Source organism: Peromyscus eremicus, chromosome 8a, assembly GCF_949786415.1.
Source record: "Peromyscus eremicus chromosome 8a, PerEre_H2_v1, whole genome shotgun sequence".
In the NCBI taxonomy this organism is placed as follows: Eukaryota; Metazoa; Chordata; class Mammalia; order Rodentia; family Cricetidae; genus Peromyscus; species Peromyscus eremicus.
This window is the reverse complement of record NC_081423.1, coordinates 32,284,193-32,297,024: the sequence shown is the minus strand read 5'-3', so window position 1 is coordinate 32,297,024 and position 12,832 is coordinate 32,284,193. Positions and strand designations below refer to the sequence as shown.

At 41.3% G+C, this 12,832-nt stretch overlaps 1 protein-coding gene across 1 annotated transcript; it reads right to left on the bottom strand.

Moving 5' to 3' along the window:
- Positions 1 to 11,510: 11,510 nt before the first annotated feature.
- LOC131915988 (olfactory receptor 2V1) lies at positions 11,511 to 12,458 on the bottom strand. The gene has a single exon (XM_059269293.1). The coding sequence runs from the start codon at positions 12,456 to 12,458 to the stop codon at positions 11,511 to 11,513; it is 948 nt and encodes a 315-aa protein (XP_059125276.1).
- Between the last annotated feature and the right edge of the window lie 374 nt (positions 12,459 to 12,832).

Genomic DNA, 12,832 nt, shown 5'->3' with positions numbered 1-12,832 from the left:
AAGTGATGAACTGACTAAGACAGCCAGGTCTTCTCTAATTCTACCCATGGAATAAGGGATTTAGGACAAAGAGCCCGTCTTATTAGAAGCCAAATGGAGACACACGAGACTTCTACACCTGAGGGGAGTAAGCGAGTGTCAGGAGTAGTGGTGGTTTGCACATACATTGATGGCTGTTAAGGACCCGAAGGAGAGGACCAGGATGCAAAGAGGAAGAGTCTCACCTGCACACACAGAAATGATGATGGTAGGAATGTTTGGGGGACCAGGAAGGGGCCCAAGCACAGTCTGAATGGTCTTAGCGATCAGCATCCATCTACCGCCACCACCCAGCAACACTGCTCCAGTCAGTGAGTTAGATCCTCAAGGTGGTCTCAGTGCAGACAAGCTGAAGCACTTCCAGCTCCTGGAGAGAAATGGGTTTGGAAAAGAAGTGCAAGGAGCTTAGGGAACAGAGAAGAGAGATTTGCAGGGAAAAACAAAACAAAACAAAAACCTCCTGTCTAGAATGACTCTGGAATCTTCTGTTGCACACACAGGAGTTGGGGAAACAATGTGTTCCAAGAGGCTGTGGAGAGACATTGAAGAGGTACACTAAATGGGAAGGAGATGGGAGCTGAGAAAAGAACTACAGAAATCCCAGAAAAGAAAGAAAGAGCTCCTCCCTAAAAGTCTGGTACCAGCTTTAGGAGCTAGGGAAAGGTCTCCAGAAGATCCACCTCTTCCAGGAGAACCATGGACCAGGAGGGGAAGGGGAGAGAGAGCACACAGTTCTCACCTGTAGGCGTGACCCCTTGCCAGGGCCAGGACCAGTTTCTGCCTGAGAGGTTTTATCCCCTGTCTGCTCCCACCCACTGTCATCTCTGCTGTGACTAAGGAAAGTTGCTTCTGCTTCGGTAAGTCCTTAGAGACCTGTCCTCCACCACACCTCTGCCCCAGTCTCTCAAAATTAAACCTCTGAGGGAAGAGAGCTTCCTGCAAAGTTCTCCAATCATCTCGGGGCCACAACAAACTCCCTCCCAGGGGAAGAAATAGTGGAAACTAGGGCCTGAGGGTTTCTGTGGACCAACCTGGGAATACTGGGTCTTCCTGCCATTCCAAAAACAAGTAGGTAGTGTTGGCTTTTGTGTTGTGGTGTGGTCTACTTTGATGATAGCCATTAAGTAATGTATGTAGGTAGAATCAACAACACACCTAGAATATTCTAGAACCCCACACAGAAGTATCTTACAGCCTCTTCCTCTTGCTTAACCCACTTAGGGTAGTTACCCTTACCTCAGAGCTCAATTCTACTGTGTTTCAGTGCGGTCCTCCAGGAGAATATAGCAAACATACCCAGAGGTCACTTGTCCCTGGCACCGTCCACCTTCTGCCCACCACCCATTTTACAGAAAAATGGGCTTTTCTCATACTAAGACATTTGCAAGATGAAAGGGAGCACACCACCCTGGCAATCCCAGCACTGGGAAAGTGAAGCAGTAAGACTGTAATTTTGAGGCAGCCTGTGCAAAGTGAGACCCTGTCTCAGAAAACAATGCTAACAAAAGAGGTAGCGGAACACAGGCGCTAGGCACACAACATCAGACAAAGCAAGATGAGAATCTTAACTTAGGCTTAACTTGGGCAAGTGACTTAACCAAGACAAGGCCCATTTTCCACACTGTGAAAGTTAAATGACCATATAAAGTCATGTCCCCGTTGTATGTCTTCAAATGTGTAGTTATCAATGTCACTTCCCTTCATTCTCCCTAAAGCCTGTCAAAAGAGCATGGTATTCAAATGCAGTATCTTCTAATTTATTCCTCTGCTTTCCCCCATGTCCCTTGCCTCCCTATGGCCGGTCATCTTCCTCCTTCAAATGTTAACCGTTCTGCTTTCATATCATACGTGTTCCACTTGCTTCTCTTCCCTCTCCCCTCATTTGCAACCTGTTCCTCCCCTCTCAGGGCCCCCTTTCTACTTTAATCTAGAGAAGTGAGTGAGTGAGAAAGAGAGAGAGAGAGAGAGAGAGAGAGAGAGAGAGAGAGAGAGAGAGAGAGAGCTATGTGAGAGTGTGTGTTGTGTGAGGGAGTATATGTGAGAGAGAAAGTGTGTGTGTGTGTGTGTGTGTGTGTGTGTGTGTGTGTGTGTGTTGAGAGAGAGAGAGAGAGAGAGAAAGAGAGAGGGAGAGAATGAAAGAATTAAAAGTAGAGTCTGTGTGTGAAAGAAAACATTGCAGCATTTAGCAGACCTGCATAAGTTGAAGCCAAACAAAATCCCAGCATAGAAGAGGGGAGGTAGACACAGAGTCTCGCTCCTAGCCAAGAAGCTATTCACAGATGAGAGCAGCTGGGAGTGGGAAAATCAGCTACCCTCAATGGAGTAACACTAGGTATATCAACCACACTTCAGAGCAGTCCCCATGCTTACAACACCAACGCAAATTGGATGCCATACTTATTTTTGTGAGCTTTTTCTTTTCTTTTAAAAGAGATAAACAACATGAAGTGGGTAGGTGTGTGCATTGGTGGGAATTTGGGAGGAGCTGGGGGATGGAGAAGAATATGCTAAAAAAATATAGTGTATATAATTCTGAATGAATAAATAAGAAAATATGGTGTGTTTGTCTTTCTGAACTTAGTTTATTTTACTTAAAATATTGTTCTTCAGTTGATTTCAGTTTCATTTACATCTGAATAAAATTACGTTGTATGTATGTAGCACATTTACTTTGTCCATCCAGTTAGTGATAGGCATCTAGGTTTGTTCAGTTTCTTGGCTATTGTGAATACTGTAACAATACAAACATGAGTGTAAAAGTGTGCCTGTGGTAGGTTGATTCAGTCCTTTAGGTACATACCCAGTAGAGGTATAGCTGCATCTTATGTAGTTTTATGAGGAACATCCATACTAAGTTCCATAGTGACAGCATCATTTTACATCCTACCAGCACTGTATAGGGATCTCCTTTTCCCCACATCGTCACCAGCACTATATAGTGTTGGGGAATATTATTTTTAGGTGTGTTACTTTTGTTTATGTTGAATTGGTTTAACTCTGTGAAGTTGTATTACTTGGCCTGTCTAGAATACCTGATGGTCTGAAATAAAGAACTGAACAGCCAATAGAAAGGCAGAAGAGAGAAATGGGTGGGGCTGGAAAGCAGAGAGGATATATAGAAGGAAAAATCTGGGAAGAGAAAAGAAGTAGCCAGAGAAGGATGAGCACTCCAGGGGCCAGCCCCCCAGCTACACAGCAAGCCATGGAGTAAGAGTAAGATTTACAGAAGTAAGAGAATAGGAAAAACCCAGAGGCAAAAGGTAGATGGGATAAATTAAGGAAAGCTGGGAAGAAACAAGGCAAGCTAAGGCCAGGCATTGATAATTAAGAATAAACCTCTGTGTATGATTTATTTGGGAGCTGCGTGGCAGTCCTTCCCAAAGAGTAAAAAATCAATAACAACATTTTGATGTGCCAATGTGGTGCTTGTATTTTCATAGGGCCTAAGAAAGCTTTAAAAAAAAAAGGGGGGGAGAGGGGGATACGGCTCCTTTAAGAGTTTCTGCTGCACAGTTTCTACCAGACAAGAGAGCCCTTGAACAGCTAGTAAGTTAAGCAGGAACAAAAAAACTAAGTAAAAACGCCTGCCACAGTGCAAGCATCAGCATTCTAGAGCTCTAGGCAGGTTGAATGTAGTTCTCAGCATGAACCTCTGACCAGTTAGTGAGCTTTCAGCTTGGCTTCCTCCAAACAGAGAAGTGGGAGGAGCTAGCTGCCAAAGCCGTGCATAGAGGTCCATGCAGCTTAGCAGTTTAAATATTTGCTCATATGGTCAAAACAGGCTAAAAGACATGCAGTAAAAACAAGTTCAGATGGAAAAACCTCTAAACAAGTTATAGTGTGTTTAAGAATATACATAGGCATAAGAAAAGAAAAAAAGGGTATAGTCATAGAAAAAAAATTAATAGTTTAAAAATAAGTAAAGTCTTTAAAGAGATAAATAAAGTAATATATAAAAGAATAAGCCATGTAAATATGGGAAATATACAGAGAGTCTGGGTGCTGTATGTTATTGTGTTGATTTTGAATTTTTTTTTTTTTTGATTGTTGAGAAGCAAAAGACAGCTGCTAGGACACATGGGATTGTGAATTGGACTGCAAAATTGAGCCAACCTAGATGCTTTAGGAATGCCTTAACTTTAAAAAGAAGTCAAAAATATATTTGTCAAATGGAAATCAAAGATGATTTGGAGTTTTGAGAGGCTAAGGATTCCTTCAGGGTTAATATGGATGAGATTTAATCAGGGGAGACCTCTTGAATTCTGACAGGTGATATATATCAGCAAAGGTTACTGCTGGTCTTCCCAGGACTTGGTCATTATCTTAAAATTTTCTCAGGGACCCTAAAGATACTTTGTCCACAGACAGCAGGAAGCAATATTGAGAAAACTATGCCCACATTCCCAAGAGTTGGGAGTATGGGTAGTTTTTGGTTGTTTGGTGGGTTATAGACGTTTGTTATCATCTAGGGGAATATAGAATAATGATACAAATTTAAAGTTATTTTTGTTATACTGTATATATGTTTCTACTCTTGTTTAAAGGATTTTTGTATATTGATACAAATTAAGGTTGTTTTTGTTACCACATATTGATATGTGTTTCTACTCTTGTTTAAAGTATTGTATCTATGCAGTTTATTTTAAAATATAAAGCAAAGTGTAGCTTGAGAGTTTCTCTTTGGGTCCTGCAAAGCCCCTGCAGTCCTGCAGCCCACTTATAAAATAATCACTCAGAAGCTTATATTACCTATAAACTGTATGGCCATGATAGGCTTCTTGCTATCTAGTTCTTATGTCTTAAATTAACCTATTTCTATGCATCTATACCTTGCCATGTGGCTCGTGGCTTACCAGTATCTTATATGTTGTTTCTCATGGCAGTGTCTGGCAGTGTCTACGGACCCAGCCTTCCTGTTCCCTGAATTCTCCTCTCTCTTTGTCCCGCCTATACTTCCTGCCTGGCTACTGGCCAATCAGCACTTTATTTATTAACCAATCAGAGCAACACATCCCACAGCAGTAAAGTTCTAGTTTTTGAAAGCTATTATTATAAATTATAAGGGACAACCAATAAACATAGGTCAGTATTCATTTATAACAATCAAATTTGTAGATATGTTAGGTTTATTTTCTAGGTTAAATAGATATATTTTAGATAGATGGTCTTCAAATACTTCAAAGACCCATAGAATATGGCATTTAAAATGTTTTGTTAATTTAAAGTTTTTCCTAACAATGAGACACATCTGCTCCTGGCAGCACCAATTTACTTCAGAGATGATGGGTATTGAAGAAACTCCTTATGGAGTTTGCTTTCACTGTGGCAAAGTTAGCCACTGGGCAAAGAAACTGCTCTTGCCTTTGACTGCCAACAATATGCTGTGCAGACTGGACATGCAGGATGCACAGGAAAGTGACTGCTGAACTTTGCCAAAACAAGGCAGGACAATCCTTCAAATTTCCTGCTTCACTGAAAAGTTTGCCAGATATTTTGGGCCCATAGACTGAAGATGGATGCCCCAACTTTGCAGAGGAACTGTGGACCACTGTCCAGGCAGCCAAATGTCTCTGTTGTTAAATAATATTACATCCTTCTGGGTCTTTGATGGAGTTGAAGACTAGATAGTTACAGTTTCAGTTTTCTTTAGTTATGATAGAGAGTAATTAGGTATAAAACTTTTGAGTCATTAACATAAGATAGATAATGGAGTATTTTCTTTTAATTTGCCAGACACAAAGGAACTGGAATTCATTACATTATAAATATAATCTTTACTTGGTAATTGTTCTTATTGAATACAGTCTTATGTTAAAGTTAAAATATTTCATTTTTTTATTTAGACAAAAAGGGGTAAATGTTGGAGAATATTATTTTAAGGTGTGTTACTTTTGTTTATGTTGAATTGGTTTAACTCTGTGAAGCTGTGTTACTGTGCCTGTCTAGAACACCTGATGGCCTAATAAAAAAGTGAATGGCCAATAGCAAAACAGGAGAAAGGATAGGCAGGGCTGGCAGGCAGAGAGGATATATAGAAGGAGAAATCTGGGAGGAGAAAAGAAGAAGTAGTCAGAGAAGAAGGAGAACTCCAGGAACCAGCTACCCATCTACATAGCAAGCCATGGAGTAAGAGTAAGGTTTACAGAACTAAGAGAATAGGAAAATCCCAGAAGCAAAAGGTAGATGGAATAAGTTAAGGAAAGCTGGCAAGAAACAAGTCAAGCTAAGGCCTTACCAGCACTGTATAGGGATCCTTCCCCACATCCTCACCAGCACTGTATAGGGATCCTTCCCCACATCCTCACCAGCACCGTATAGGGATCTCCTTTTCCCCACACCCTCACCAGCACTGTATAGGGATCTTTCCCCACATCCTCACCAGCACTTATTGTTATTTGCTTTCTTGATGGTGCTCACCCTGACTGAATAGAGCTGAAATCCTGGTGAAGTTTCAATTTGCATTTTTTGATGACTAAGAATGTTGAACCCTTTCTCAAATACATATTGGCCATTTTTATTTCTTCTTTGGAGAGCTGTTTATTGAGTTCATTGGGCCAGTTATTAATTGGATTTTTGTGTGCTTCATTTTAGGAGTTCCTTATATAGTCAGGATATTAATCCCCTGTCTGATGTACAATTAGCAAAGTTTTTTTTAGGCCATTTCTTTTTATTTCAGTTTCTTTTTTATTTCAAATACATATTTGGGGAGTGTGTGCACACAACTACAGGTATTCGTGGAGGCTATAAGAAGGCATCAGCTCCCCTGAGGCTAGAGTTATAGGTACTTAGGAGCTTCCCGATGTGGGTGCTGAGAATTGAGCTCTGGTCCTCAAGAGTAGCAAGAGCTCTTAACTCCTGGGCCATCTCTCTAGCCCCTCAGTTGTTTCTTTCCTCTAACAATTGTTTCCTGTACTGTACGGAAGTGGTTCTCCTATTTGTGTTCTCCCACTTGTCAGTTGGATTGTATCTGTGCTTTTGGAAGCCTTTTCAGAAAGTGCTTCCACATGCTGGATCTCAACACGTTCCTTCTCTGCTTTTCTCTAGCCATGTCAGAGTTTGAGAGCTTATGTCAAGAGTTTTGATTCGGTGAGAGAAATGGACCTAGTATCATTCCACTATATGAGGATACCGATTTTCCCAGCACCATCTATTAAAGGAACTGTGGTTGAGCCATATGTGGCCAGGGACATACCTGTAAACCCAGAGCTGTGGAGGGAAGATTTCCAGGGCTTACTGATTGCCAGTGCCTATCTTCCACTTCGGTGAGATACCCTGCCACAAAGGGATACAGTGGGGAGTGACAGAGTAGGGCACTCAGCATCTCTCTCTGGTCTTTTCGTGAATGCACAGGTGCACATATAAAATACACACACACACACACAGAGAGAGAGAGAGAGAGAGAGAGAGAGAGAGAGAGAGAGAGAGAGAGAGATCATGAGAAGTCATTTTTTCCCAATGCATTTTTGACACTTCTGTCAAAAATTGGGTGGCTGCAGCTGTGTGGGTTTATTTCTGGATCTTCTAGTCCATTGGTCTACATGTCTGATTTTGTGCTAACACCATGCAGTTTTTGTCAGTATGGCCCTGTAGCATAGTTTAAGATCAGGCACTGTAACCACGCCTGCATTGCTCTCTGTGCTGAATAATGTTTGGGATATTTGGAGTCTTTCGTGCTTCTCTGTGAATTTTAGGATTGTTTTCTCTAGTTCTATGAAAAGTACTTGGAATTTTGGTGGGGGTTACATTGAACCCATGGGCTGATTTTGGTAAACAAAACAAACAAAAAACCCCCACTTTTTCATAACACTAATTCAGCCAATCCATGAGCATAGGAAATCTTTACATCTCTAGCATCTTCTTTAATTTTTTCAGTGTTTTAAGGTTTTAATTGTAGTAGTCTTTTGCTTCCTTTAGGTTAAATTTATTCCTACTTTTTGTGTATGTATTAGCATGCCTGCATACGCGTGGGTGTGAGCAAGTGTGTGTGAAACCGGGTCTTCCTCAGTCACTCACCACCCTATTTTTTGAGACAATGTCTCTCACTGAAAGTAAAACTCCCTGATTCAAAAACAAACAAACAAAGAAACAAACAAACAGCTCTCTGATTCAGCTAGTCCGGCTGACCTGCAGCTCCAAGAACCTGTCAGTCTCCACCTCCCCAGCCCATGGATTACAGATGAGTGTGTGTGTGTGGGGGGGGGGGTGTCTAGATTTTTATGTGTGTGATGGGGGTCCAAACATACAGCAAGTAGTTTCTTAATGGAGCCATCTCCCCAGCCCCTATTTTTTTAAAGCTATTGTAAGTGGAATTCCCCCAGCCCTTCCTCCACCCCAATTTCTTTCTTGGCAAGTTTGTTATTGGTGTGTAGAAAAGCTAGATTTTTGTATACCAGTTTTGTACCCTGTCACTTTGTTGGAAGTGGTTTTCAGATCAAAGGGTTTTCTGGTGGAGTCAGTAGAGCCTTTTAATCATATGATCTGCAAGCAGAGATGCTCTGCTTTCTTTCTTTCCTGTTTGTATCTGTTTCTCTCTTTCTCCTGTTCCTGCTCTAATATTTACGGCACTAGAACAGCAGTGATGGTGGCCACGTTGTTTCATTCCTGGCTTTAGAGGAAATGCATTCAGTTTGTCATTGCTTAGCTGGTGTGTGTGTGTGTGTGTGTGTGTGTGTGTGTGTGTGTGTGTCCCCGTGCGTGCGCGCATGTGTGTGGGCAGGGGTTGGGGGAGCTTTATTACATTGAAGCATGTCCCTGCTCATCCTGATGACTTCAGGGATTTGATTATGAAAGAATGTTGAACTTTGTCAAAGGCCCGTTTCTGTGTCTGTTGGGACAATTGTTGATTTCTCTCCTTAATTCTATTTACATGCTGTATTACATTTACTGATTTGCTCATGTTGAACCAACATTGCATCTGTGGGATGAAGTTAGCTTGGTCATGGTGTACGATTTTTTCCATTTCAATTTTTTATCTTTAAATTTTGATATATGAATACTGTATTTACTTAATTTCTGCCCCTCCCTATTATTTCTCAAATTGCTCCCATGTCCTCCCACTCCTTCTAAAATTCATGATCTTTTTGTCTTTAGTTACTATTGTTACATGTATGTACAAATTGCATACATATACATACACACATATACATGTATTTCCTACTGAGCCCATTTAGCGTTATGCCTATATACATGTGTTTAGGACTGACACTTAGAATTGTATAACCTATCAGGGAGCTCATTCTGAAAAAAGAAATTTATTCTTCCACTCTCAGCAGCCAATGGTTGACTCAAGCTCTTCATCTAGGGGTGAGGCATCGTGAAATTTCCTCAGCCACATTAGCATGTCAAGTGACATTGTCACTATGCTGGGCTTGTTTACAGTAGCAGGAATCCTGGTTCTCTAGCTCTCATAATCTATCCTTTCCCTCTTCCATGACTTTTCCTGAACATTGGGTGTTGGGGTTGCCTTATAGATTATGTGGAGCTGGGCACCCATAGTCACTTATTCTCTGCATTTTGACCAGCTGTGGATCTCCATAATAGGCTCCATCTGCTGCAGAAAAGAAGCTTCTCTGATGAGGAATGAGAGCTATACTCATTTGTGGGCATACAGATAAATATTTAAGTTCGGTTAGAAATTTTATTGAGGGCTGGGCATGGTGGCACACGCCTTTAATCCCAATACTCAGGAGGCAAAGGCAGACAGAGCTCTGTGCCTTTGAGGTCAGCTTTGTCTATATGGCGAGTACCAGGTCAGCCAGGGCAGCATAGTAAGACCTTGTCTCAACAACTTCATATTGGTTTAGGAAAATGGCACTAGCAGGCTCTCCTCTTGAGTCGGACCTTTCCCACAGTTTGTTGGCTAGGTTTACAGTCAAGACGTGAATTCTGTCCTATTGAGCATTCCATAGTCCAGTTAGACACCCAAGATAAAAGTATACCATTTAGCTAAACAAGGAGATTTCCAATATTTACAGATTGACATCTATTATGTTGTTAAGACGACAAAACTACTCAAAGTATAGTTTTGTCAAATCCAATGCAATTGCTATCAAAAAATTTTTAAATGGAAAAATCAGTTCTTAAATTTATGGAAAACTTCAGAAGTCTAATAGCAAAATAATATCGAATAAGATCAAAGTTGGAGGATTCACGGTCCCTAGTTTCAAAATACAATATCCAACAGTGGTATGGCAGTAATCAAAACAATTCAGTATTGGCATAAAGATGGATAGAAAGAAAACAGGAAGTGAACTTAGAGTTCAGAAATAAACCCACATATTCATGACGCACTGACTTTTGGCAAGGATGCTAATGTCATTCAGTGGAGGAAGAAGTCTGCGTTTTCAACAAACATTAGAACAATTGGATATCCATACACATGAAAAAAAGGATGAAGTTCAACCTCTACATGGCATGATCTGTACAATGAACTGAACGTAAATCAATGAACTGACTATAAGACTGGAAGCAATACATTTTTAAAATGTGGATGTCAGTAATCATGACCTTGAATTTGACAATGGAGTCTCAGTTATGGTGTCAAAGCCACAAACAGTAAAAGAAAAAATATATAAATTGGACTTTATAAAAATCTTAAAAACTTTTGTACATCAATATTACTATCCCAAAGTAAAAAGACAACCTAGGGAATGGGAGACAATATCTGCACCTCACATGTCTTGTAAGGTCACAGTCTCTGCAGCAGACAAAGAACTCCAACTCATGAAAAAAAATTAAAACTCAACTTAAAAATTGGCAAAGGTCTTAAATAAGCAAATATCCCAAATTTTAAAAGACATGCCCACTCACGTTCTTGTAAATTACATTTATTTTTTTTCTCTGTATGTATGTCAAGTCCATATGTGTCCTGGAATGCGGGTGAAGGTCAGAGGACACCTCATGGGAGTTGGTTCTCCTCTTCCAGTGGGGGTCCTGGGATCAGACTCAGGTGGTCAGGCCTGGTGGAAGAAACTTTCACCTGCTGACCCATCTCACTGGCCCCTAACCAAAAATTTAAAGGGCAGTTTCTAAAGCCTCTACTAGAACACAGAGAGGAAGCTAAAACTATTCAAGTATTATAGAAACTCAGTTCCTACCATCTGGAAACTTCTCATTTAAGATACCCACATTTCTTATCCTGAATTATCTATCAAATAATACAGACTGGAATAAGACAATCCCAGTCCTTAGCAAGCACTCAATAAAAGGCAACTGCTACCAAGAATAATTAAGAAATAAGGTAAATTTTATTGAAGGATGTTATAAACAACCAATAATAACAATAATAGTGAAGCAATGCTCCTTTGTAAAGTTTTCAATTCATGTATAGGGGTCCCTACAAAAATCCCTGTGAGAGGTCCAGTGTCATGAGTCTCCTTTATCTATAAGGAAACAGAGATTAACAAAACAAAGATGACTTACCAATGATATGCAAGCAGCAGGTAACACAGCCAAGCACTAGACCATGATTTTCAGTGCTGGCTGCCAATCCTACAGCGGTCCAACCCTTTCTGCAGTGCCCCCATCACCTCCCTGTTTCTCAAGCTATAAATGAGAGGGTTGAGCATAGGAGTAAGAACTGTATAGAAGATAGAGACGATTTTGTCATGGCTGGGAGCCCGATATCGCCTTGGCCTCAGGTAGATGAACATGGCTGCCCCGTAGAAGAGAGACACAGCGGTCAGGTGGGAGGAACAGGTGGCCAGGGCCTTTTTCCGGGATTGAGCAGAGTGCATACGGAGCACGGCCCCCAAGATGCGAGCATAGGAAGCCACAATGATGGAGAAGGGGAGGAGCAGCATGAAGACACAGCAAGCAAAGAGCAAGGTGTTGAAAAGCGATGTGTCTGCACAGGCCAGCTTCAGTAAAGCTGGCACCTCACAGAAAAAGTGATCTACATACCTTGAACCACAGTAGGGCAGGCTCATGGCTGCCACCATCTGAATTATTCCATCAAGGATCCCAAAAGCCCAGGAGCTCCCAGCAATCTGGAGACAGACCCTTTGACTCATAAGAATGGGATAGTGAAGTGGGTGGCTAATGGCCACATAGCGATCATAAGCCATGAGTCCCAACAAGAGTCCCTCAGATCCCACAAGAGAGACAAAAAATCCAATTTGTACACCACAACCTGCAAAGGAGATGGACTTCCTGCCAGACAGGAAGTTGGCTGCCATTTTTGGCACAATGTTACAGACCAACATGAGGTCCATGAGAGAGAGCTGACTGAGGAAGAAGTACATGGGAGTGTGAAGTCGGGAGTCAGTGTAGATGAGGAGGATGAGGAGCACATTCCCACAGAGTGCCACTGTGAAGACCACCATAACTGCAGAGAAGAGGACCAGGTCAGTCTGGCTCTGGGAGAAGATACCTAAGAGGATGAACCCATCTATAGATGAGGCATTCTGCCATATTCCCATGGCTCAGTGATTCACAGTCACCTGAAAATAGACACAGAGAAGGTCTGAGACAGAGCTGTCATGTCTTTGTTTCCGAATTCTTCCTCTTCAGTTAGATACAGCTTTTGTAATTCACCAAAATTTAACAATGTTTGCTTTGCAATATACAGAGCAATGGCCTTTCATATGCCACAACACTTCACTAGTTCAAAGAACTGTATTACATGCCAATATTGTATACATCTATACCAAGAACAATAGAATCTACATTTTATGAGTCACAAAACTGTTGGACAATCCTTCAGCCAGCAATATCTTGGCTTTGCTATACAGCATTGGCTTTAAATAGCTGGGGTCACACTTTAACACTACTGAGACTATTTCCTATGCAAAAG

Excerpts from the sequence above, each read along its gene's own strand:
- LOC131915988 (XM_059269293.1), bottom strand. The coding sequence starts at position 12,458 with ATGGGAATATGGCAGAATGCCTCATCTATAGATGGGTTCATCCTCTTA.